At 45.6% G+C, this 21,909-nt stretch overlaps 2 protein-coding genes across 10 annotated transcripts in view; one reads left to right on the top strand and one right to left on the bottom strand.

Moving 5' to 3' along the window:
* Positions 1-6,011, top strand: part of LOC121439593 (nuclear receptor coactivator 1) — a 260,024-nt gene extending 254,013 nt beyond the window's left edge. For 6 of the 9 annotated variants that reach the window (XM_041640129.1, XM_041640128.1, XM_041640132.1 and 3 more), the window contains one exon: positions 3,696-6,011. In XM_041640129.1, coding sequence (XP_041496063.1) covers positions 3,696-3,866 — 171 coding nt within the window. In that variant the 3' untranslated portion in view covers positions 3,867-6,011. Of the gene's footprint in view, positions 1-3,554; positions 3,612-3,695 lie in introns of all 9 variants that reach the window. The other 3 variants (XM_041640137.1, XM_041640134.1, XM_041640133.1) reach the window with 3 other exon arrangements.
* A 12,356-nt stretch (positions 6,012-18,367) lies between these two features.
* LOC121439700 (putative peptidyl-tRNA hydrolase PTRHD1) lies at positions 18,368-21,844 on the bottom strand. The gene is made up of 2 exons (XM_041640284.1): positions 21,572-21,844; positions 18,368-19,810 (listed from the first exon to the last, which is right to left on the bottom strand). The coding sequence occupies exons 1-2, from the start codon at positions 21,821-21,823 to the stop codon at positions 19,640-19,642; spliced, it is 423 nt and encodes a 140-aa protein (XP_041496218.1). The 5' UTR covers positions 21,824-21,844; the 3' UTR covers positions 18,368-19,639.
* Positions 21,845-21,909: the final 65 nt, after the last annotated feature.

The following is a 21,909-nucleotide window of genomic DNA, read 5'->3' on the forward strand; positions in this document are numbered from 1 at the left end:
AAGGATTTAACCAGCTCTTGTGTCAGATAGTGGAGTCACATGTGACTAAACAATGCTAGAAGTCTGCAGATCAAAAAGATCATAATCAAAGATCTCAACATAGCCAATAAATTAAGGCAAAGCAGCATCTGCTGGGTACCGCACCTCCTTAGCAGGGTGTTTCTGAGCAGCACAAATAGCAAGGTGGTCTCTTCTGTACTGGCAGAAATTTGGGCATGGGGTTAATCCACTTTGGCAACTGATTTAGTATTTAATCTCTTAATATTAGCATAGGTATCATAGTACAAGTCATAAAAATATGTACATCTTCACTGTAACATTTATGATTTGCAGGGCACTGTGCTCCCCACTGTGAGCTTTATCTCATTTAACCCTCCAGTGTAACTCTGTGGAGGCTGCAGTCCTTTCCTTCACAGATGAAGAAGTGGAACCTGAGCATCTTTAACTGTGCATTATTCACACAGCTGGGGGGCGGGGGGGTCAGACCCAGATCTTCCCAGTACAAAGTCTTCTTGGGGGTCTCTTTTAACATGCAACACACAGATACATGCACAGAAATTTTCATGTCACCAAAGAAGGCCATCTACCAAGTGCATGCTATAAATAACAAAACCAAACATTCATGGAAAGAAGAAACAGGGATGGCATACAGCTCAGTGGTAGGACTCTGTCTACCTCATGGAAGGCTCTGGGCTTCATCCCAGTACTGAAAAAACAGATGAGTAAAGCTAAGATGGTTAGCGAACATTTACACAGGAGATGGACTCAGTAGGTGGGACAGTTCTCAGGCCATGTGAAGGAGAAAATAATGACAGCTGTCATGGCATTTTATTTGTATTTTAATAAATAAAGCTTGCCTGAAGATCAGAAGAGTAAAATAGCCACACTGACCAGCCTTACAGACTAGGCAGCAATAACACAGATCTTTAATCCCAGTAGCCACAATGACACACACCTTTAATCCCAGAACTAGACAGGATTATAAAATGGGAGGGGACAGCTCTCACTATCAGTCTCATTCTGAGGTTTCCTAGAGGCAGGATACCATTTTCAGACTGAGGTTGAGATAAGAACCAGTAGCTGGCTGCTTTGCTTTTCTAGTCTTCAGGTTGAACCCCAATTTCTGTCTCTGAGTTTATATAAAGCATGCTTCAGACAGTTGTTGGGAGCCAGAGGCAGGGGAATAGTAGTATCTTCACATAGTTATAGGAAGCCAATCTATTGAGAATTTAAAAGTTTGCAATAAGAAATCAGAGGAATCAAGAGTTACAGTAGATGGCATCAAATGCCTAGATGACTTGACTACTGAGTTAAGGAATCATGCTCTGTCCTGTAGACAAAGTCATCCCTGAGGGAAACCACTGAGAACACACTAGTTTGGCTCTGTCCTTGGCTGGAAGAGGTGAAGGAAGGCTTTCTGGGGACTAAGAATGGGAAAGGGGAGTCAGGAGGTTGTGTCTAGACGCTGAGCTGTAGTAAGTACATCTGAGTGCTGTGAAGTTAAAAAAACAATTTAAATGGGCATTCTGTGATGGCTATATGGAAGACAGTCTCATTCACTAGAAAATGGAAGTCACCCTCAGAGAGACATGTCCCAGGAGGTACGACAAACTACTTAATGGAGCACAACCAAGGTCCTAGATTCATCAGACAGTGCTTGAATTAAAGTCAACCATGTGCTGGGAACTCAGAGGGTCTAGTGCTGAGTTCTCCATCCTTTCCAGACACCTTTAGGTCCTCCCGTGCCTGACTGGGCAGAGGTGGCAGTTTGAAAATCCCTTGAGATCTGGTCTCAGGCATCCTCATTTTAGGTAACAGTTCTAAGTGGATAACATGAGCTTTGGAATCTGACTTAATCTTTATAATTTTTTAATCTTTATAATTTTATGTACTTTTTTAAAATATTCTTTTTAAAGAAGCAATATTTTCTCTCTAGTTTGTTTTATGGTTCCTCTCTTTATCAAAATTGTTTTAAAATACTTAGGGAAGAAAAACCACCTTAGGTGTTTTCCACCCCAATATTTCATACTTAGAAACAAATAAGCATACAATTTTCTGTGTTGATTTTAAAAACTCAGTACCTAAAAAGCATCATTGTTTGTGCTCACATGAAGGCCAGTGGCTCAATCTTCTTTTCATTGTAGCCCATCATGGTATCTCTTGTTATCCCCTCATTTCTGTGTTTGCCAAATAGAAACTGGAACGTGAGTTAGCTAGAACTATAGAGATTGGTACACAGAGAAGAAGGACTACAAAGGAGTCCCAGAGTCCAGCTGTGGGAGGCCAGACAGGAGAGAGAAAGGGACACAGAGTAAAGAAGCAGGAAGTGGGCTGGGAGGCTGCTGAGAGAAAAGAAGGCCCCTGGGTCTCGAGGAAGAAAGAAGATAGGAATAGTAGCTGCAGAGCACACCATGAGAAGAACACGGGACCAAAGATGGTGTGTGGTAGATTCATGAGCAAGAACTCAAACAAGGAGTCCTAGGAGCACAGCAGAGCCAGAGGCAGTCTGCCTAGAAGCTGGTGAAAGAGGACCAGAAAAGGAAGAATGCTAGCCTAACTAACTGAAGGTTCCAGGGCTGTCTTCTTCCCAGAGAGGGAGTGGAGTGGGCAAGCAAAAGGATTAAGAATAAGCGACCACAGGCCAGCCTGACATAGAAACTTGACGGTTGGGACATTGGCCATTTGCCCAATGAAGGTAATGGAAAACAGCTTGTATTCCGCAGAAATACAAATTTTTCAGAAAAGCTAGAGATAAATGACCAAAAAGAAAAAAAAAAGATATCACTAGCTTAAATCCTTTACAATCTATTAAACATGAAGCACATTTGCCAAGATTCATAGTCACCTTAGAAAGCATTTCTATTCCTCCTCAGGAGCATTCAGAAGTGTGGCCTTCTAATCAGTTCTATAGACAATATTTAATAAGGCTAGTGGGGAGGACTACTACCTGGCTTTGCCTTCCAATAGCAGATGCCAGAACTATGCAGCTTTAGACATTTTTAAGGAATACATTCATTACCACTGGAAGTAACGGGGAAATTCATAGTGTTCTCAGCTAATGTTTATTGTTATTTTTAGCTCGCATGTTTAAGGAAATTGTCTATGAGGGGAAAACCAAAAACAAACTTTCTCTGCTAATATTTGTTGTAAATATGAAGCCACTATGTGAAGGAGCTATATACAGTTTACTATACTAGTCATCTGGATGATGCCAGCGGTGCCAGTGTTGGTGCAAAGTGTGATGGTTTTATTTTGCTAATACTAGGTTAAAGCTCTTATTTCTCAGTGACATAAAAAAAGGTCTTTTTCTACTAAAGTCATCCATAGAATGATTTTGAACTAGTTTTCCAATTACCATGTTATTTTTTAAAGCCACTGCTATATCCACAAACTCTAAACTAGGTTTTCCCCAGACTTGGTAATATTAGAGAACACACACTGAGTGTAGATGGCAACCCTGTAGGAGGCGTGACCGTTCCAGTTTTGGTTTTATTTTTAAGTGTGAACTTTCCAGAACCCTGAGCAAAATGAGTGCAGCGATTTTCTTTTTGTAGGACAAGAAGACAGAAGAGTTCTTCTCTGTGGTGACTACAGACTAGAGGAATGCTCTAGTGAGTTCCCACTTCAAGTAGTACCACTCATAAGCCGGGGGGGCAAGCCCTTCTGTCTAAACACATCTTTTATTTGTGTTCCAGCAGGTGCAACAGGTTCAGGTGTTTGCTGACGTCCAGTGTACAGTGAATCTGGTAGGCGGGGACCCTTACCTGAACCAGCCTGGTCCACTGGGAACTCAAAAACCCACATCAGGACCACAGACCCCCCAGGCCCAGCAGAAGAGCCTCCTTCAGCAGCTACTGACTGAATAACCACTTTTAAAGGAATGTGAAGTTTAAATAATAGACATGCAGAGATATACAAATATATTATATATTTTTCTGAGATTTTTGATATCTCAATCTGCAGCCATTCTTCAGGTCGTAGCATTTGGAGCAAAAAAAATAAATAAATAAAAATTTTAAAAAAAGTTCATTTTTGCTGGGAGATTGAGAGATGGTTTTACTTTCTTTGTAAAGGCCTTGGATATTGAAAAGAATAACAAGGCAGAACAGTTGGACAATCTTATTTCTTGAGCCAAAAGTTAATTATTCTTATTTTTATAATCAGTCATTGGCTTCTTTTCTGGATGAAGGCTTTTGGAGGGAAACCAAAATAACAAGTTCCAAGGGGAGATGAAGCCCTGCCTCACCGGCTCAACCCTGTCCCTGCCCTGGAAGAAGAGCCCATAGGGCTTTGCCTGTCTGTCCACCAGAGGCTGTCAAGTTCCTCCCACCAACAGCCACCCCTCCCCGACCCCAGGCAGCTCGTGTGTACAATCAGCTTCTCCAAGCAACTCTGTCTGTTGGCATCAAGAGAATATTTTGCTTCTACATATGCACCCCTTCTCCTTTTTATAAAGATGGATTGAAACCAAGATGCCTCCAGGAAAGAGGATGAAACGAGTATATTCACTGAGGAATCCAAAAAATGCAGTTTGGGGGAAAATGCAATAATTTTTGTTGAGATGGGTGAAAGACAAGAACCGAGTTCTATCAATTATTGTAGATAAAATTTTCTGATTAAGTCTGCGGGGGAAAGCAGCCTGTTCTTTCTGCTTTTACTATGTTAACAGCGAGGTAGCTAAAGTTATTTAAAATAAAATTAAATTTATGATCCGAGTAGCTTATTTTTTCCTTAAATCTCACTGTAAATATATTTTGATTTCTTGTAGAAATTGATTTTGTTCTGTTTAATTTTATGCTTTGATCATATTGGTTTTTTTTTAATTTGTGTGTGAAGTATAATGTTGGTTGATTACAATTACACTTGGCTAGTAATTTCATTATCCCAGTGACTGTGAAGCCATGTATGGATTTACTTTGGGACTCACCAAAGTGGCAGTGCCAGAAGGAGCTATTCTAGCTGAGCTAGGGCAGACCACCCCAGGGTGTCGCAGGCCGCTTGTAGGAAGGGAAATCAGAGCTCGCTCAAAACAAATCTGCTTTTTCTGACTTTGGGAATTTGAATTTCCATCAGTGCAAATACAAGTTTCTCTGTTCTGCTCTGAGGCTAATTGGTACCATGTTTTCCCGTTGTCTTGTTACTCTGCCACATCCCGTCTCACCCTGGCCCCGAGAAAGGGGCCAGCGAACTGACTCTAGTGCTAGAAGTTCTGCCACAGGCAGGAGAGCTTGAGCAAGGCATCGCAAGAGAGGCCAAGGGAGCCCTCCAGCACTAACCTTGATCTGCATCCGTGGGCCTGCGGACGACAATACTGACCTTCTGCACCAGCTCCCTCTGCTCACAGAGCAGAGGAAAGGCCATAAGAACCAATGCAGATGAGGAGCATGGACTCAAGACTTCAAGGAAGAAGCCATTTCCCCAGGTCCTTCCTTCTGCATCTCACCACCCCTACTTTCAAATAACTCCATTGAACAGCATCTATTCAGAAACTACAGCATTTTGAAAATGGTGGAAGGGCTCATGTGGTAGCAACTATGAAACAGAAATAGGACCCTCAGTTGCAAACATTATCTTTTTTTAGTTTTTCAGAAAATGCATCCCTGATCTCATTCATTTCCAGCTTGAAAGCCCAGCCATATTACTCTAGTTCCTCCCAAACTGCTCTAGGAGGTCGTTTCCATTTTGTTTGTGATAAGCGTGCAGACTTCAGGAAGTTAACCTCTAACTTCAGCATTCCAGATGAAGTTTCCTGACTCAGTGCTTTTGCATCAGGACCTAGAAGAGAAAAGCAGTAAGGAAAATTGGAGATGCTAACGTCCTCCCCCATCCCCACTGCACCTTAAAGTATGCATGTCACCTTCGAGGTTTTATAATTGCACTGTTTGTTTTATGTATGTACAGATTAAAATTATTGCTACATTTGAGGAAAATAAAATTGCTTGCTTCTATGTAATTCCTGTCATTCCACAGGAAATTGACTTTTCCAGCTACTGAATAGAATTTGTTTAACAACCTCATGAGCTGCCTCTTCATTTATGCAGGGGTGGAGATGGGTAGGGTGGGGGGCGATGACTCTAGAATAATTGCCAAAGCCCAGATGACTTCCAATACTAAAGGTTAGTAAAAAGAAAGGATCGCTATGGCCAAAAATCCCTAAAGTCTCTCTAATAGAAGCCTTTCCTGTAAAGCAGTGATTAGGGGCTTTGAGGAAATGCCAACTTAGTTGGGCCATTTGTCTGAAACATAAACTCTATTGTGTCTGAGGCTAGGATACTGTCCAGGCAACTCTAAAGAACCACGGAATAGCATGCCTCTCTCAATGCGCTGATACAGGTGTGGAATTTTACTTGAGGATACTGTTTCAGTGTGATAATGCATTTTGTAAAAGTTAAGTACTGGCTGGTGTGATGGTTCAGCAGCTAAGCCTAACAAGAAAACAAGAGCAGGGTGTGTTTCTCACATACATTCCCACGCATAGCTACAGACTTGGCATCTGTTCTTTTAAATCATATTTTGAGGTGAAATGATACATTTTATCCATAGCTGGGATAAAAGAAAATTGATGCTTCTTTTAGATGAGGTCGCCCACTGATGTAAAGTTGTCCTGAGTGGCAGTGGAGAGAGAAGAGCAATAGAAAGAAGGAAGGAGAAAACTACCTTCTCTGTGGTCTTTCTGGGGAAGATTCCAGCATAAAGAAGTTTTTAGATGCTGTGTCTTGGGCTGACCGAGTAAAAGAAAGATGGTTGTCTGTTTACATAGCAGTTATGCTAACCCTATGCTGACCTTAATTGCTCTTGCCAGAAGAGCACCTGCACTTGGATACAGTAAACCATCCCTGACCATCCCTCTGCCTCTAAACTTCACTGGCTTAATTGAACCCATATGTTCCTTTTGTTGGAGGCTGAGCCTGTTCTGCCGGCAATCTTGGTTTTCTTTGTGTATTTTATTCTCAATGCTACCCTAACTCTTAAGAACGTTGAAAAACTAAAAGCTGTGTCATCATTCACTTGTTCAACACATTTTATTCCTTATCCAAGGCTCCAGGAATAAGAAAGGATGAAAACAGAAGTGGACCCTGCCCTGTGTGACTTACATCTGTAGACCCGGAATGGAGAGCAGTTAGATGCAGACCTGGGGAAAGTGGTACAGAAGAGAATTCTATGAGGCAGTGCCTAAAGGTCAGTGCAGGCTTCCTTGTGAAAGAGATGGCATTTGAGGTGAGGTGCTTAAACAGCAGGAGTAGCACTGTGAAGAGGAGCTAGGGCAGTTTTGAGGGGCAGCACAGGGAAGGCGGCCAGAGCATGACCCGCTCATAAGCCCACAGAGTTCTGTCAGCTGGCACACCAGAGAGTAGCTGAAGGGACCGACTCCAGTAGGAACATGTGCTGGGCTTGGAGGTCTCATTTGAAAGTTAAAGCAGTCACGACCCAACCAAAAGCATTGCCTTCTGTTCTCTATCCACCCGGCTGTAGCTGATGATGATATTAAAGGTACCCAGAGAAAGTAAATGTATGCTCTGGCAATTTCTGAAGTGCTGTTAGGACCGTTTTCTCAGCCTCTGCAGACCATTGAGAGAGTAGTAAGCAGGAAAGAAACGGACTCTACCAGGTTACGACACAACAGTTCATCAGTGCGGACACTCGAATCCCCAGCTTTAAAGATGCGAGCGAGTATTTTGCCTGTCTATATATGTGTGTCATGTGAGTGCCTCTGCCTGCAGCGATCAGAAGGCGACATTGGATCTCCTGGAAGTGGAGTTAGAGGTGGTTGTGAGCCACCATGGGGATGCTGGGAACTGAACCTGGGTCCTCGGGAAAAGCATCAAGTGCTCTTTGCCATTGAGGCATCCCTCCAGCCCCCAGAGCTCCACTTTTCATGCCAGATTCTAGCTTACTGTCCTGAACTGGATGATTTAAGAGTCTACAAGACTTCCATCTTATGTGTGAACCTAAGCCCAGTTTTCTTCTGTGGAGAATGATAAGCCCAGCCTTGAAAAGAAGGGCAAGAGGTCAAAGGTGGCAAAGAGAGAACCCGGCCCCTTTTCTAGAGACCCTGAGAATCTCTCCACTTGCTCTTCAAGTAAATGGGGTGAGGGACTCTTTGGCATATAGTTAACAGAGAGTCCCAATGTAGTATGTTTCTATATATCTAACAGGAAGTGGAAGGTGGATTCCGTGAAACAGCATCAACACTTAGGCTTTAAACAATTTCAGAAGGTGAAGGTAAGTTATAGGCAGATACACTAAGACTGTCTGACAGCATGTAAGGTGTAGCTCAGTTGGAGAGCACTCACGGAACGTGAATGAGAACCTGGTTAGATCCCCAGCAGTGCGTGTGGCCATTGGGATCCTTCCTGGAAAACAGAGTAACTGAAGTCTATAAGTCTAGGACGGTAGGTTTCTTAGGTCACAGTTGGAGGAACCTGTTCTGAGCTCTTAGTCCTTTTGGTGAAGCCTTCCCACACGCTGCATCTGGCCCTGATGTACTCATTTGTGGTTGTTTCTACAACCACTATAAACAAGTCTCCATAGCAAGCAGAGGCCAAAAGATTAAAATGTTGAAAGGGACAGCTGCTTCCTCATTTGATGCTCCTCCCACCCAAGTGTCCAGAGGCCCTAAGATGTGGAACAAAGGGAAAAAGAAAGAAAACCCTGGGCCATAAAAATGACTTCTGTTTTTGATGAGCTGATGTGTGACAGGCATTGTGGACAGCACCAGAGATAACTGCCTGAGCTGCCCCTTGTTCATGGTGGAGACTTCACAGCCCTTAAACCAGTGGTTCTCAACCTTCCTACAGCTGCGGATCCTTTGATGCAATTCCTCGTAGTGACGCCCAACCACAAAATTGTTTTCCTTACTACTTCATAAACTAACTTCACTACTGTTATGACTCTTAATGTAAATATCTGATGTACAGTAGATCTGATATGCAGCCCCCATGAGAAGGTCAATCAACCCCAATGGGGTCACGACCCACAAGTTGAGAAACATTGCTTTAAACGTTTTTTTTTTTCTATTCTTCCAGAAAGTTCCCTCTAGTACTGAAAATATGCCACCTCTTGGGACCTGCATTTGGTCTTTCAGGCCTCCTGTACTGCAACGTAGAACAGGCCTCTTGGCAGACGTTGAAATTGAAACCCCAATTTGTGGTGAAGGGACTTGGAAATTCTGACCTCAAGTTAGTTGTTGGGCTTTGGGATGAACTCCACTTTGCACTACACAGAACCACCACTAAAGATGAGAGCATCATTGCACTATGTTGTTGTCACGGTTGCTTTAGACAAGGTCTCAATTCGGTATGTAGACCAGGCTGGCCTCAGTCTCACAGAGATCTGCCTGGTTCGGTTTCTGTGCCAGTTTAAAGGTGTGTATACCATACCTGTTTAAGACTGGTATATTTTTTTTTATTTTTTAGGATTTACTTTACGTGTGTGTGTGTGTGTGTAGGTTCCCACGGAGACCAGCAGAGGGTATCACATGACAACAGATTCCCTGGAGCTGGAGTTACAAGTGGTTGTGAGCCCACCCAATGTGTGTGCAAGGAATGGAACTCTGGTCCTCTGGAAAAGCAGCAAGTACTTTTAACCCTTTAATGCTTACTCATTTCTTCAGTCTCAACACTGAGAATCCTAATGAACTCAAGACTGTTCTCTAGAACTTAGGTTTCATTGAGGCTTCTGAAGGTTTCCATTTTGAAAATAAAGCAGTACCGGTGTTAAATTGCATGATTTTAATTTGTGTGAAGGCAATATTTATAATGCACTCATCTTGAGTACCCTCTTATAACCAGGATATTTTGCAAGACCCAACCCTGAGTTTACCACTGATAGACATGGACATATGGAGCCCATGCCCCTACAATCTCAAAATTAAGCCTCAAACCAGATGATATATTTTGCTGCCAGATAGTTTTGTGTTGTTTATCTGAGCTAGTTGGCCAATCAGTGGCCAGCGGCAGCAGCTTCCTTTTTAACCAGATTATAAGGAGTCTTGACTGTAAAAGGCTTGCAGCCTGGCTTCTCCTCCCTGGCCCTATTGAAAGCATTTCTTTGTTCAATAGCCACCCTCTCCCTCCCGGGCCCCTTCACACCCGCTATGCGTGGGTGCTGCTTCTTGCCCAGAGCAAATCTCAAGTCAGCCTATCTTCTGATTGTGACCACTTCTGCTCTCTAGAAAACAAATGCTCCAGCCAGGCACTACCCTGGCCTTTATTCTTTGTTTGCTTGTTTGCCATTGAGGCTGGGTCTTGCTACTTAGGCCTGGCTGACCTTGAATTTAAAGTCCTCCTGCCTCGGCCTCAGTGCTGGGAATACAGGCCTGAGGCACCACACTTGAATTACTAATGATCCTCATACTCGAATTAACCTTGTTCCCACGTTCAGTCCTGTCTAGTCTGGAATTCTTCTAGTCCTCATCTCCAGGCCCTTTTCCGGAATGTCTCCCTGGTGACAGCGCTCCCTTTGCTTGTGGCAGCATTGGCCTCATTAGCAGCTGGTTGTCTGCAGACTGATCTCTTTCCTCCACTAAGTTGTTGAGTCTCTTACGGAAGAGCTGTGTACCCATTTTCCTCCTCACCATTTTCTCCATAAAGGCAGATTGGAGCAATAGGCCTGTAGGAGGCAGTGTGTTTCAATTGCTAAGAGACAGGTAGGCCCTGAGTTGTCCCCCTGGAGTAAAAATCATTGCATTCCAATGTTAAAATGTATGCACAACTTGCGGGGCGTGATTCTGTTTCTCTGATGGCTTCTGTTTCCCCTTTTCCATGAACTCTGAGGGAGTACATTTTCACTGGTCTTTGTAAGTCTTCAAGTGCAGGAGCCGAGCCAGACTGTTGATCCCTTAAAACACTTCCAGACTTCCTTCCCAGATGAGCAGAAAGCCCAGGCCCTATCTCCTCCTGATCTGCAGTGAGCACCTCTGAAAGGCAATGCTCGGTGTTAAGATTAAACAATAATGAGATGGCCTTTAAAGCCGGTGCCTCTAAGCTGTCCAGTCAGAATGTAGGGCAGATGATTGAGTCAGCCAGTGAGCAGGGAGATGTCAGACGTCTTACCTACGATCTCTGACCTCAAAACAGTCTAGCCCTGCTTAGCTCTGAAAGTACCTGGCGCGAGTGAGAAGGAAACATGGAACACGCAACAAACCCGCTTAGGAGTTTATTAGAGGGGACATGTAGAGGCCTGGGGAAGTCAGTGTGCAGAGAGAGAGGGCGTCCAGCTTTTAAAAGTTGCCTAGCGCATGCACACAGGGGGTCGATGTGACTACATCATATGCAGATGACAGGGCTCATGCATACATGCAAGGGTTTAGCTGAGTCATATAGGTGGATGATGCAATCACGCATGCATGCAAAGGCTTAGCCGAGTCATAGGTGGATGATGCAACCAAACCACATGCGGGTCAGTCACACAGGGCCCTTTAACATCCCCGGGGCCATTAGGCACTTCTGCCTGAGGGCTTGTCCACACATGCATGGCCCTAGAACCTGGAAGTGTCAGCCTTATTGTGGCTGAAATCATAACATTCCACCCTTTTGTTTATTATAAAAATTTGGGTAGTTTGGGGTATTTAATGGCTGGGAATGGGGCGTTGTAAGGTCTCTCGTGACTGCTTCCTGCTGATTTTGTGGACGTCGAAGACTTGAGATGCTTGACCATGTCCTAGGGTGGCTGATTACTTTTGTGTTATTTCTGGGCTCTGTGGAACTGACTGGCTGGCAGCTTGGACCTTACAAGATGTTGGAAAGGCAGAAAATTATGTCTGGAAAAAATTTTAGATCCTGGTGGTTAAGGGAGGAGAGTCCCAAGATGGTAGATAGGAGGGATTGGGGGGGGGGGGTAGAGGAAGAAATTTCCCAGGGTTTCCCAAGATGATGAGGGAAGAATTAAATGATACTTATTCTGGGCGAGTCTGGTCTGTTTAGATAGGTCCAATTGGCTCGCTGGAGCTTATGAAAAAATGTTTGAAAAGAAATAAATTTTAGGCATATTAAAAGCTTATGATTACGATTATATAGTGTTGGAATGGAAGACAGTGGATAGGAGGGGGGAAAAGAAAGGGGAATTATTGGAAAGGGGAATTATTAGCCCTTAATGTTTTACCTGAAGCAAATCTTAAGGTACTTGTTCTCTTTAGCATCACGGTATTACCTTGACATCCAGGAGACATGGCTGTAGTCAGTGATAAACCTGTAACATTGAAGTCTGTTTTTGTGAGTTTTTGGAGTTTGGGGCTGTGAATGACCCCAAATTTGTTATTGTTTCTTACCAACTGGGCTTTTGAGAATCCTTGTACCTCCGGTTCTATGTTTAATGATGGTCCCTGTAATAACAGCTGAGTGGTTAACTAGAAATTTAAGTATGACATTGGAGATATAGAGAAGTTGATAAAGTAGATAGGAGAAAGACAAGGAGAGTATATGGAGTTTTTAGCACAGGAGAGTTGAGTACGGTGATGAGACTTTTATTTTTCTGGAACTGGAGAAAGAGTGGCTGATCTTGGTGTCCTCTGGAACTTAAGGGAGCAGGGCCCTGTTTGAGTTACCATATATGAGGGGGTCTCTTGCGCTGGAAGAGTAAAAGGTTTAAGGTGGGACAGGTGGATCCAATGAGGAAGTCCTTCGAGCTTGGCAGCTGTGGGAGTTACAAGAATTACTTTAAAGGGGCCCTGCCATTTAGGGGAAAGGGGTGAGGGGCCATGATTTGGGGAGAGAATAGTACCTGATCTCCTATTTTAATTGGCGGAGAGCATGAATTGGCACACAGTTGAGGTAATGAGTAGTTGGTAAAATCCCAAAATAGGGAGCGAAGATGGGATAACACAGAGTATGCAGGTGATCAGGAAGGGGAGAGGTTTAAGGTGAGAGGCCAGGGGTTAAAACCAGCTGCCCATACATGAGTTCAAAGGGCAAGATGAAAAGGGGGCCTTTGGGGAGAGCCCTAAGCCTAAGAAGGGCCAGAGGCAAAAGTTTTACCGAGTCAAGGTGAAGCTCCTGTGACATCTTAACAAGAACATTTTTTAAGGAATGGTTAATTTGTTCTACCTTCCCTGAAGACTGAGGATGGTATGGGATATGACAATGCCAGGGAATGTTAAGAGCCTTAGATAAAGTTTGAGAGATCTGGGAGGTAAACTCTGAGCCATTATCCGACTGAAGAGAGGTTGGGATTCCAAACTGGGGGATAATTTCTCGGAGAAGAACATCAGAAACCGACTGGGCCCTCTTGTTAGTGGTGGAAAATGCTTCAATCCACCCAGACATGGTGTCCACCAAAACCAGGAGATATTTAACTTATCTGCCTGTGGGCATATGAGTAAAATCAAGCTGTCAGTCAGTTCCTAGAAGGGAGGCCCTGGCCTGGTGGGAAAAGGGAAGCTACGATATTTGGTCTTCGGATCTGACTTTTGACAGATTTTACAAGAGGAAGTGCTAACTTTTAAGAACTCTAAGTCCTCAAGGGTGGGTTGGAGGTGAGCCTTGACAAAGTGAAACAGAGATTTGCTATTAGGATGAAAGAGCTGATGTAGGTAGGACAGAATTTGCCCAGTGTCAGGGGGTGTCTGAGAGAATGTGGGCTGTACTTTATGAACCCCCTGAGGGGATTGAGGTAGGTTTGGGCTCTAGAATGCTGCTGTTCTAGCTGCTTGGTCAGCCCAAGAAATGAAGGCAAAGATATTTTGAGATTGAGAGCTGAGAGGAATAGAGAGAAAAACATCCTTAAGATCTAGAACTGAGAAGTGGGAGGTTCCTTGGGGGAATAGTGGAAAAAAGTATGTAAGGGTTAGGCACTACAGGATGAAGAGGGTCCACTGAGGAGTTAATGAGCCAGAGGTCTTGAATCAGGTGATAGGTTCTGTTAGGTTTTTTTAACAGCAAGTATAGGGGTGTTAAAGAGAGAAGAGGTGGGGTGAAGTAGCTTTTTTTCTTAAAAGGTCAGAGATAATAGGCTTAAGTCCCCTAAGGCTCTGGAGAGAGAGGGGGTACTGAGCTTGGGTAAAGTATGTCATAGGCTCTTGTAATTGTATAACAATGGGGGAATGGTGTTTAGCAACAGAGGGGTTTTGGGTGTTTCATACTTGGGTGCTTACCTGAGAGGCTGGTAGAGGAAAAGACACATTGGAGCTGGGAGGCTGGGAGGAGGAGGGGAGCTAATGGAGAGTCTGGGGTAAGGTGAATGGAAGGAGCAAATGGAAGCTCCTACTTTTGCTAAAAAATTTCTTCCCATAAGAGGTACCAGGCAGGTTAGCATGACTGAAAAGGAATGAGGGAGATAAATATCCCTAAAAACACAGTTAAGTGATAGGATCTGCTGAGGTAGATAAGGCTGTCCCCCACTGCAACAATAGGGAAACTAGAAGGAGAGGTAGGCCCCCAGAATTCCCTCAGTACCGAATATGTGGCTCTGGTGTCCAAGAGAAAGGAGATGGGCCGTCCTGATGCTGTGATGTTTACCCATGACTCCCTGTTACAGATAACGGTTGTGGTCAGGTCAAAGGAGCCCAGGTAGCCTTCTTCGTCCATGGCCAGACCTAGAAGGTCAACCTGGGAATTTTCTGGGTTTGATGTCTCTATGCCACTATGTGCACAAGGACAATCTACTGCTCAATGACCTTCCCTATGGCATCTTAGACAAGGCCTCACAGGACCAAGATGAGGATTAGAGCATGCTCGGGCCCAGGGACCAGCTCTACCACATTTGAAACATGGGCCTATTGGTTCTCGAGCCCTGGGGGTCAAGGGAGCAGCACAGACAAGATGGATCAGGCTGTCTGTGGCCTCGGTCGATCAGAGGGCCATGGCTAGCACGTGACAGTGATGATTGTGGGCTTTGTCATTCTTCTCATGGTACACCTTAAAAGCCAACTCTAAGACTTCCACCTGTGGGGTCAAGGGGCCACCACCGCCCGGCTCTGATGCCCTTTTCTTGCTTAAGTCGATAAAGCACTCATCTATTTTTAAAATAGATTTATTTATTTATTTTATGTATATGAGTGCCGGCATTTTTATGTATATACCTGCCGGCATATCTAATGCAGGCTGTAAGGAAAGCAATAAAGGTGATTCCCAGCTGTTGGGTCTGAGCAACAGGGAGGATGGGACAGCCCATAGCAGAGGCAGGGAGGAGACGCGCATTTGCTTTACTTTCTGTCATACGGTTGAGATTCCCATCAGGCATCCAATGAACTCAGGTCAGCAGTATCCAGATCTGGATGGGCCTGAAACTTAGGGGAGAAGTTGGAGTTGAAGATACAGACAGGAAATCATCAGCAGACAGTCTTTAAAGAGACTGGAAGATGGCTCCAAGCCAAGTTCACAACTAAGCCATCCCCTAATGGAGGAGTTTATTCCAAGAATCAAGACGATTCGGTATTTGGAGTCTAGCGGTGTAATCCACCACGGTAATAGCAGGGAAAAGCCATACAGTTGCCTCCATAGATACAATAAGGTATTTGATTTTTTAGATCTGTTTATGCTGTTTTAATTTTAGAAAACATGGCAAAGAAAAAGAACCCCCTTATTCTGATTCAGTAAAAATCTAAAAGCATTCCCATTAAACTGATAGTAACCCAGGGATTCCAGTTAGCACCACTATTGTGCATGAGGTCCTAGCCAATGCAATGAGATAAGAAAAAGAAAAGGGAAGACACATTCAAAGACTGAGGCAGCTCAGGGGTAGAGTGAGCACAGCATACGGCCAAGAAGACAGAGGGACATCGAGAACTATGTTGTGATGCGGTCAAACAATACTTAATTTGATCTCACAATTGTCCTGTCAGCTGTACATCCCTTGCATAGCTGAGCTGGGTCTTAATCTCAAGTCCTCTGGAGCCGTCAGTTGCCTTGCTCTTTCCTTTTATATTGTGAAGAAGAGGCACCATATTCTGTCTGTTTCCATTTCGGGAGCTGCATCGTCGTGGTCTGATACCTTGATTATTTCAATCTTCCTACCAGTGTCCCAGATTTCCTCCCAGCCCCAGAACGTATATCTTGTATCTGTTATCAGATGGGTCTGTGGCCACCTGTACTTGTCGAGAACTTCCTACACCCAGAGTAAGGGAGGGCCTGGTGGCTTCGGCCACTCTCTTGGCAGCCCCCTTTGCAGATGGAATGTAATTAACCCAATGCCTCTAACCCGATGCTCCTCTTGACTCTTCTCCACAGCATCAGAGGGTTAATCTATGTGCTGATCACTTTTGGTTCACTGGTTTGGCTTTCTTAGTTGCAGGAAGCACTCTATCAGAGCCGGCCAGTTTGAAGGTAGCAGATTTGGTCTCTATCAGGTCGCAGGCAGCAGAAAGACACAGCTTTAGTGATGGCATTGACTTGGCAGACTCACATTTTCTTGGTTTGCATTTTCTCTTGCCTCCCTAAGAACTTAGGATCAGAACTCGAGTGTCATTTTTTGGACACTGCAAACCCCCAGTGGCTAAATTCCCTTTCAAAGCCTGCCTTTGTAGATCTTAGAAAAGAGGCTGGAGCTGTTCTGAGCGTGACCTCAGAGCACAGCTAAAACCAGTGAGGCAACTGTAGCTGTCCTGCCACACTCACACGGTTCCATCAGTAAAAACAGCAGCTCCCTGTGCTTATGCCAACACCAGTTGATGATCCAGGACAGAAAGTCTATGAGGGAGTTGTATTGGAATTAAACATAAAGTTATTTCTCACATTCCCCACTAAGGGAGCCCTCCTCACACCCAGTGCCACAAAGAGCTGTGATCTTCACTTCCCAAGTTCAGAAACTCCTTTCTGTCAGCTCAACTGGTGATAACTGAGCTCTAGGTACTAATTTATATGACCTTGAGGATGTGAAGTTAATGTGAATGTATTTAAACAATTTCCCAGGTAGCTGCAGTGTTCCTGTGCTTGAACAGCTTGTGGTCCCTTTCCAAAACACCTCAAACTGGTATCTTAACAGTAGTAGATACCAATGAGAAAGCAAAACCGGAACTGACGAACGACCTTTGTTTCAAACCCAGTTCCTGCACAGACAGGCATTGCATGTCTGTCATGGTAGTATTGCACCCCATGCCATATTTAAAGGTGCTAGGAATCAAACCCAGAGATGGTGCATTCTAGAAGCATTCTGCCAAATGACCATATTATACCCTCAGTTCCCAGAATAGGTATTCCGTAGCAGTTTCATCCTGAGGTTGAAACATTCCATCTTTTTGGGACGCTCCTTAAGAAAGAAAGAACCATTGCCCGCCGCAACAGCGACCACTGAACCCACCACCCCACCTGCACCAGGAGGGACAGGTGAATATCTGATATCCCAGATGGAGAGCCCTGCTGCCTAGGCCCTAGCCCCGGCCCCTCCCCCACCCACGACACCCCCCAGCGACCAGGCAGCAGCACCCTCTCCCACCAACACCCCATTATGGTACCAGCGACCACCGGCCCTACCGGACCCACCTGCACCTGGAGGGACAGCCAGCAGTGGAGTCACAGGCTCACAACCACCTGTAATTCAAAGACCCCCTTCTGGCCTCTATGGGCACAAGGCACACACAGCACACAGGCATGCATGCTGACAATACCCTCACACATAAAATAAATGTATTAAATTTAAAGTTTTTAAATTCATTTTATGTGTGTTTGCCTGCATATATATCTGTGCACCGTGTGGTGCTGTGTCCATGGAGGCCAGAAGGTGGTGTTAGAGCCTCGCGACTGACTGTGAGCACTGTGTCCTTACTCAAACATGTCAAACAGTCCCCCTCCTCCCAATGCGAGACCCAGAATTTACCTTTCCAGCATCCCTTCAAACAACACCTTCTTTTCTTCCCTTTGAATTTCCTGAAATAGCTTCGAGCGCTTCTCTCCCCTCCCACTCTTGTCTCAAGACACTACCATCTAGTTTTCACCCTTATGCTCTTTAAAAAGCCGTTTCCACTGAGTCCACAGGGCGCGCCCAACCGCCAAAGCCTTTTCTGTGATTTATGCCGCTCTGGGTGCTTTCTTACCCTGCGCTTCATTTGGCTTTCTTGGGCCTGGAGCTGCCCTCAGCACTACCAGTTTCTCCCGGAACTCTGGACCCACGTAAGGAAATAAGACCCAAAGGTCCAGCCGGGCGATGGTGGCGCACGCCTTTAATCCCAGCACTTGGGAGGCAGAGGCAGGTGGATCTCTGTGAGTTCGAGACCAGCCTGGTCTACAAGAGCTAGTTCCAGGAGAGGCTCCAAAACCACAGAGAAACCCTGTCTCGAAAAAAACCAAAAAAAAAAAAAAAAAAGACCCAAAGGTCCAAATGCTAAGTGTTGTAAAACAGAGGGAGAGGGACCTTGGTGGGTCAAAGGGCCGCGCGCTGGGTGAGAGCCCTCCAAGGGGTGACGGATAGACACACCAAGCAGGCAGAGCATACGTGGGAGTTTTATTGAGATAAAGGGAGTGGGGGGAGGGAAGGGAAAAAGAAATAGATAGAGAGGAAGAGAGGCAAGGACCTGCCTGTCTCTTCAGACTAACGTGGGAAAGAGGAGTGGGCGGAGCTTGTCTCTTAAAGGAACCATTTCACCTGCAGACAGACTATGTGGTGACTGTAGTGGGGAGCAGCCATAGGACCCTGGGCTGGCCCGGGTACTGGCTGAGTGCATCCTGCCAGCTGACGGAGCCAGCATCATGCCTGAATCCTAACACTGAGTATTTGGTCTAGAGTGCCCCTAATGGAAGGCAGTGCCGCCTTCACAAGACAGGACCTCATGGGCAGTCTGAAGGACTGTGGTGCACCAGCCTCTTCCTTGTTCTCTTTCTGCTTCCTGGCTGAGTGGTCAAGCAGGCCTCACCACCTTGTCGCTTGCCTTTGCCATCCAGAATTGCCACCCAGCTCCCCGAGTCTGCCTAGTCTTCTCCTGGGACCTCCGAAACAGCCAGCCAAAGCAAGTCTTCTCTTTTTGTAGGTTAATTACCACACGTTTTACAGGAAGTGGGCAATGACCAATTCACTCACCTGAATATTTTCAGCTTTTCTGAGACAGGGTCTTGCTCAGTAGCACAAAATGGTCTTGAACTCAAGACAACTCCCCTGCCCCAGCCTCCCAAGTGCAGGGATTACAAGCGTGAGCCACCACTCCTGGTTTTTCTCTCTCTCGTAAGAGGTATCTACTGAATAGATTACGTCATATAAACTCGACTTCCCAAACGCTCAATTAACACATGTTAACAGAAATATTTTGAACAGTGTACTATGTGTATACATGTTTGGAGAAGGGAACAATTTTTGGCTGTGATGGTGACAGTGTTTAACTGAATTCATGAGGCAGCAAAGAGAGGAAGAATAGGAAGTGTCTATTACTGCACTAGAGGCTGGAAGCCAGTGATGGGAAGCAGGAGGGGATGGGATAGGTAAAGAACTCAAAGGCAACACTTAAACCTGGGTGATTAGAAGTCTAATACTCCTAACCAAAAAAAATCTTCTGCTTGAGTAATGACCCGCAGACGGCATCGCTGCTTACCAGCTTCCCTCGCTTGAATCTGGTGACAATAATAATGACAATAGGAAGTACTCGCTAACGATGGCTTTAATTTGAGCCTGTGCTGGCTCTTAAACCATCATAACTGGAAGGGAGGAGCACATTAACTGAAAGAAGTCCACAATGCTTCAGGATGGAGGGCATTTGACATCCAATTCTGCCAGAATGCAGTCACTTGAACAATCGGAACCTCTTCAAATGCTGGCTCACTTCTTCCTTGGGGTACGGCCTGAGGGCGATGCAGGTGGCGATGTTCTCTGGCTGCTCAAGCCATAGCATGTGGTCGATGTTCTGCTGCTGCAGAGTCTCCGCCAGCTCCTTCAAGGCGGTCTCATCGGCAGCCTGCAAGTTGCAGAACACAACACCCAGACTGCATGGCCCATTTAGGAAGTGTCAGAAGGTGCACAAAAGGGTGCAGGGGGCTCTGAAACTGGAGACGTGCCTCTACAGAAGAACTGCCTAGCAACAGATTCACGCCCTGGTTTGCTATTTCCACTCTTTAGGATCTTACAGAGTGGCTAGAAGGGGGCAGAGAAGGAGGCTTAATAGTCTATTAATAAAACGCAATTTTCTCTTCCCTCTTGAATTCTGCTCTGTAGTTTCTCGGTTCTTTACAGCTGGCTCCTAGAGCAGCTCGCCCTCATCCTTCAGCCAGCTCTCACTTGGATGACAACCAGGAGGATTTTTTTTCAGTAGGCAAGGAATTATTTATTTATTATGTATTCTGTCTGCTTGTATGCCTACAGTTAAGGAGGGGGCACCAGATCTCATTACAGATGGTTGTGAGCCACCATGTGGTTGCTGGAAACTGAACTCAGGACCTCTGGAAGAGCAGTCAGTGCTCTTAACCTCTGAGCCATCTCTCCAACCCCAGGAGTGTTTCTAGAATTATGTGTAGCTTCCTTCTCGCTCTCTCATCCCCTCAGGCCCAAGCCTAGTGTTGAAGCAGGACACATCTCTCAACTATGTGATACGGGAGGGCTCAGTCCACTGTGGGCAGTGCCTAGATGAGTGGGCCTTAACTGTATAAGTACAGTAGCTGAGAAAGTAAGGGGCGCAAGCCAGTACACAGTGCTCCTCTGTGGTTTCTGCATCAAACTCCTGCCTCGAGTTCCTGCTTTGGCTTCCCCCAGAGGATGGATGTAACCTCTAAGATGTAACAAGCCCTTTCCTCTCCAAGTTGCTTTTTGGTCATGGTGTTTCTCCCAGCAGCAAAAAGGAAACTAGAATATTATGCATGCACATTGAGGATAACCTTTGACCTGGGTGGAAACACAACTTTCTGAAATCTGGTTGCTCACACTGCCTGTAACTACAGCTCCAGAAGGTCCGACACCTTCTTCTGACTTCCAAGCATACCTGCGCTCGTGTGCATATACCCCCACACAAACACACGTAAACGTAATTTAAGCATCTTTTTTAAAATTTCAAATTAATCCAGTAGACGTGTAAGTCACCTATATCGATGGGACAGCACCCCCCAGAAAGCTGAGAACAGCTGTAAATAGGTCGGTTGGCACGATGGTCCCTTTGGCCCTTGTTCGTCTAGTCTCACCCTGACTGTGTTTTCCTGCCCGATTATCTCTCTAGAGAAACAGGTGCTATGTAAATGACAGTCATGAGATTCAGCACTTCTGAAAAGCATACACCTTTTCCCAGCTCAGGGTTTTTCTCCTTAACAAAACGGCCTCGATTTCCCTGGCTAACCACGTTTATTAAGGTAGTGGTGCTTTTAGGCACAGCTTTAAAAAAAAAAAAAAAAAAAAAAAGTACTGGTGCACAGGTAGAAAGGAAGGACCGCGCTTCCGCAGCTCCGCCCTCCCTGGGACCTAAGGGACACGGGAACCAGTTTCTGGTGACCCAAGGTGCTGAGACGCCTGTGACAGCGGGGTCTATGTCCGCTCTTCACAGTCATGCCCTGCCCAGAGAAAGAGTCATTGCGTAGCAGCTCAAGCTGCAGAACACACCCCAAACTCTTAAAGATCCCTCCAACAGTCTGGCCGCAAAGACTCCCGGAAGTCAAGGTTTGGGCCCGAGTAGAACTACTTCCGGCCTCTGCACGCCCATCCCTTAGCTCCCTTCCTACACACGCCTACGACTCACCTCGAGAACCACCTTGCGCATGCGCCCCAGCTCCCGGAGATAAGCTACTGTATGCGGATGTTCTCGGTGAAGGTGCAGGGCTGCGGTGGCGGCGTGACAAGCCTGCGCTACCAGTGCGCCCGTGGGCCAGGAGAAAGGAGCCTGAGATAGATCCTTTCGTAACACTAAGTACTGTACGAGGATCTGCGGCTCCGCCCCGGAGCCTGCCATCTTCCTAACCATCTGAATGGCCGGACCCACTCCGCGGTGCATGCTGGGATTAGGGTGGAGCCGTGGGCGCTGCCATGTTTTTGTACGGCGGAAGCGCAAAGCATGCTGGGGTTGGCGTTTTCGAAGAT

This window comes from Microtus oregoni, unplaced genomic scaffold (genome assembly GCF_018167655.1).
Source record: "Microtus oregoni isolate MIOR12 unplaced genomic scaffold, Mior012 000062F_ref0000492, whole genome shotgun sequence".
NCBI lineage: Eukaryota > Metazoa > Chordata > Mammalia > Rodentia > Cricetidae > Microtus > Microtus oregoni.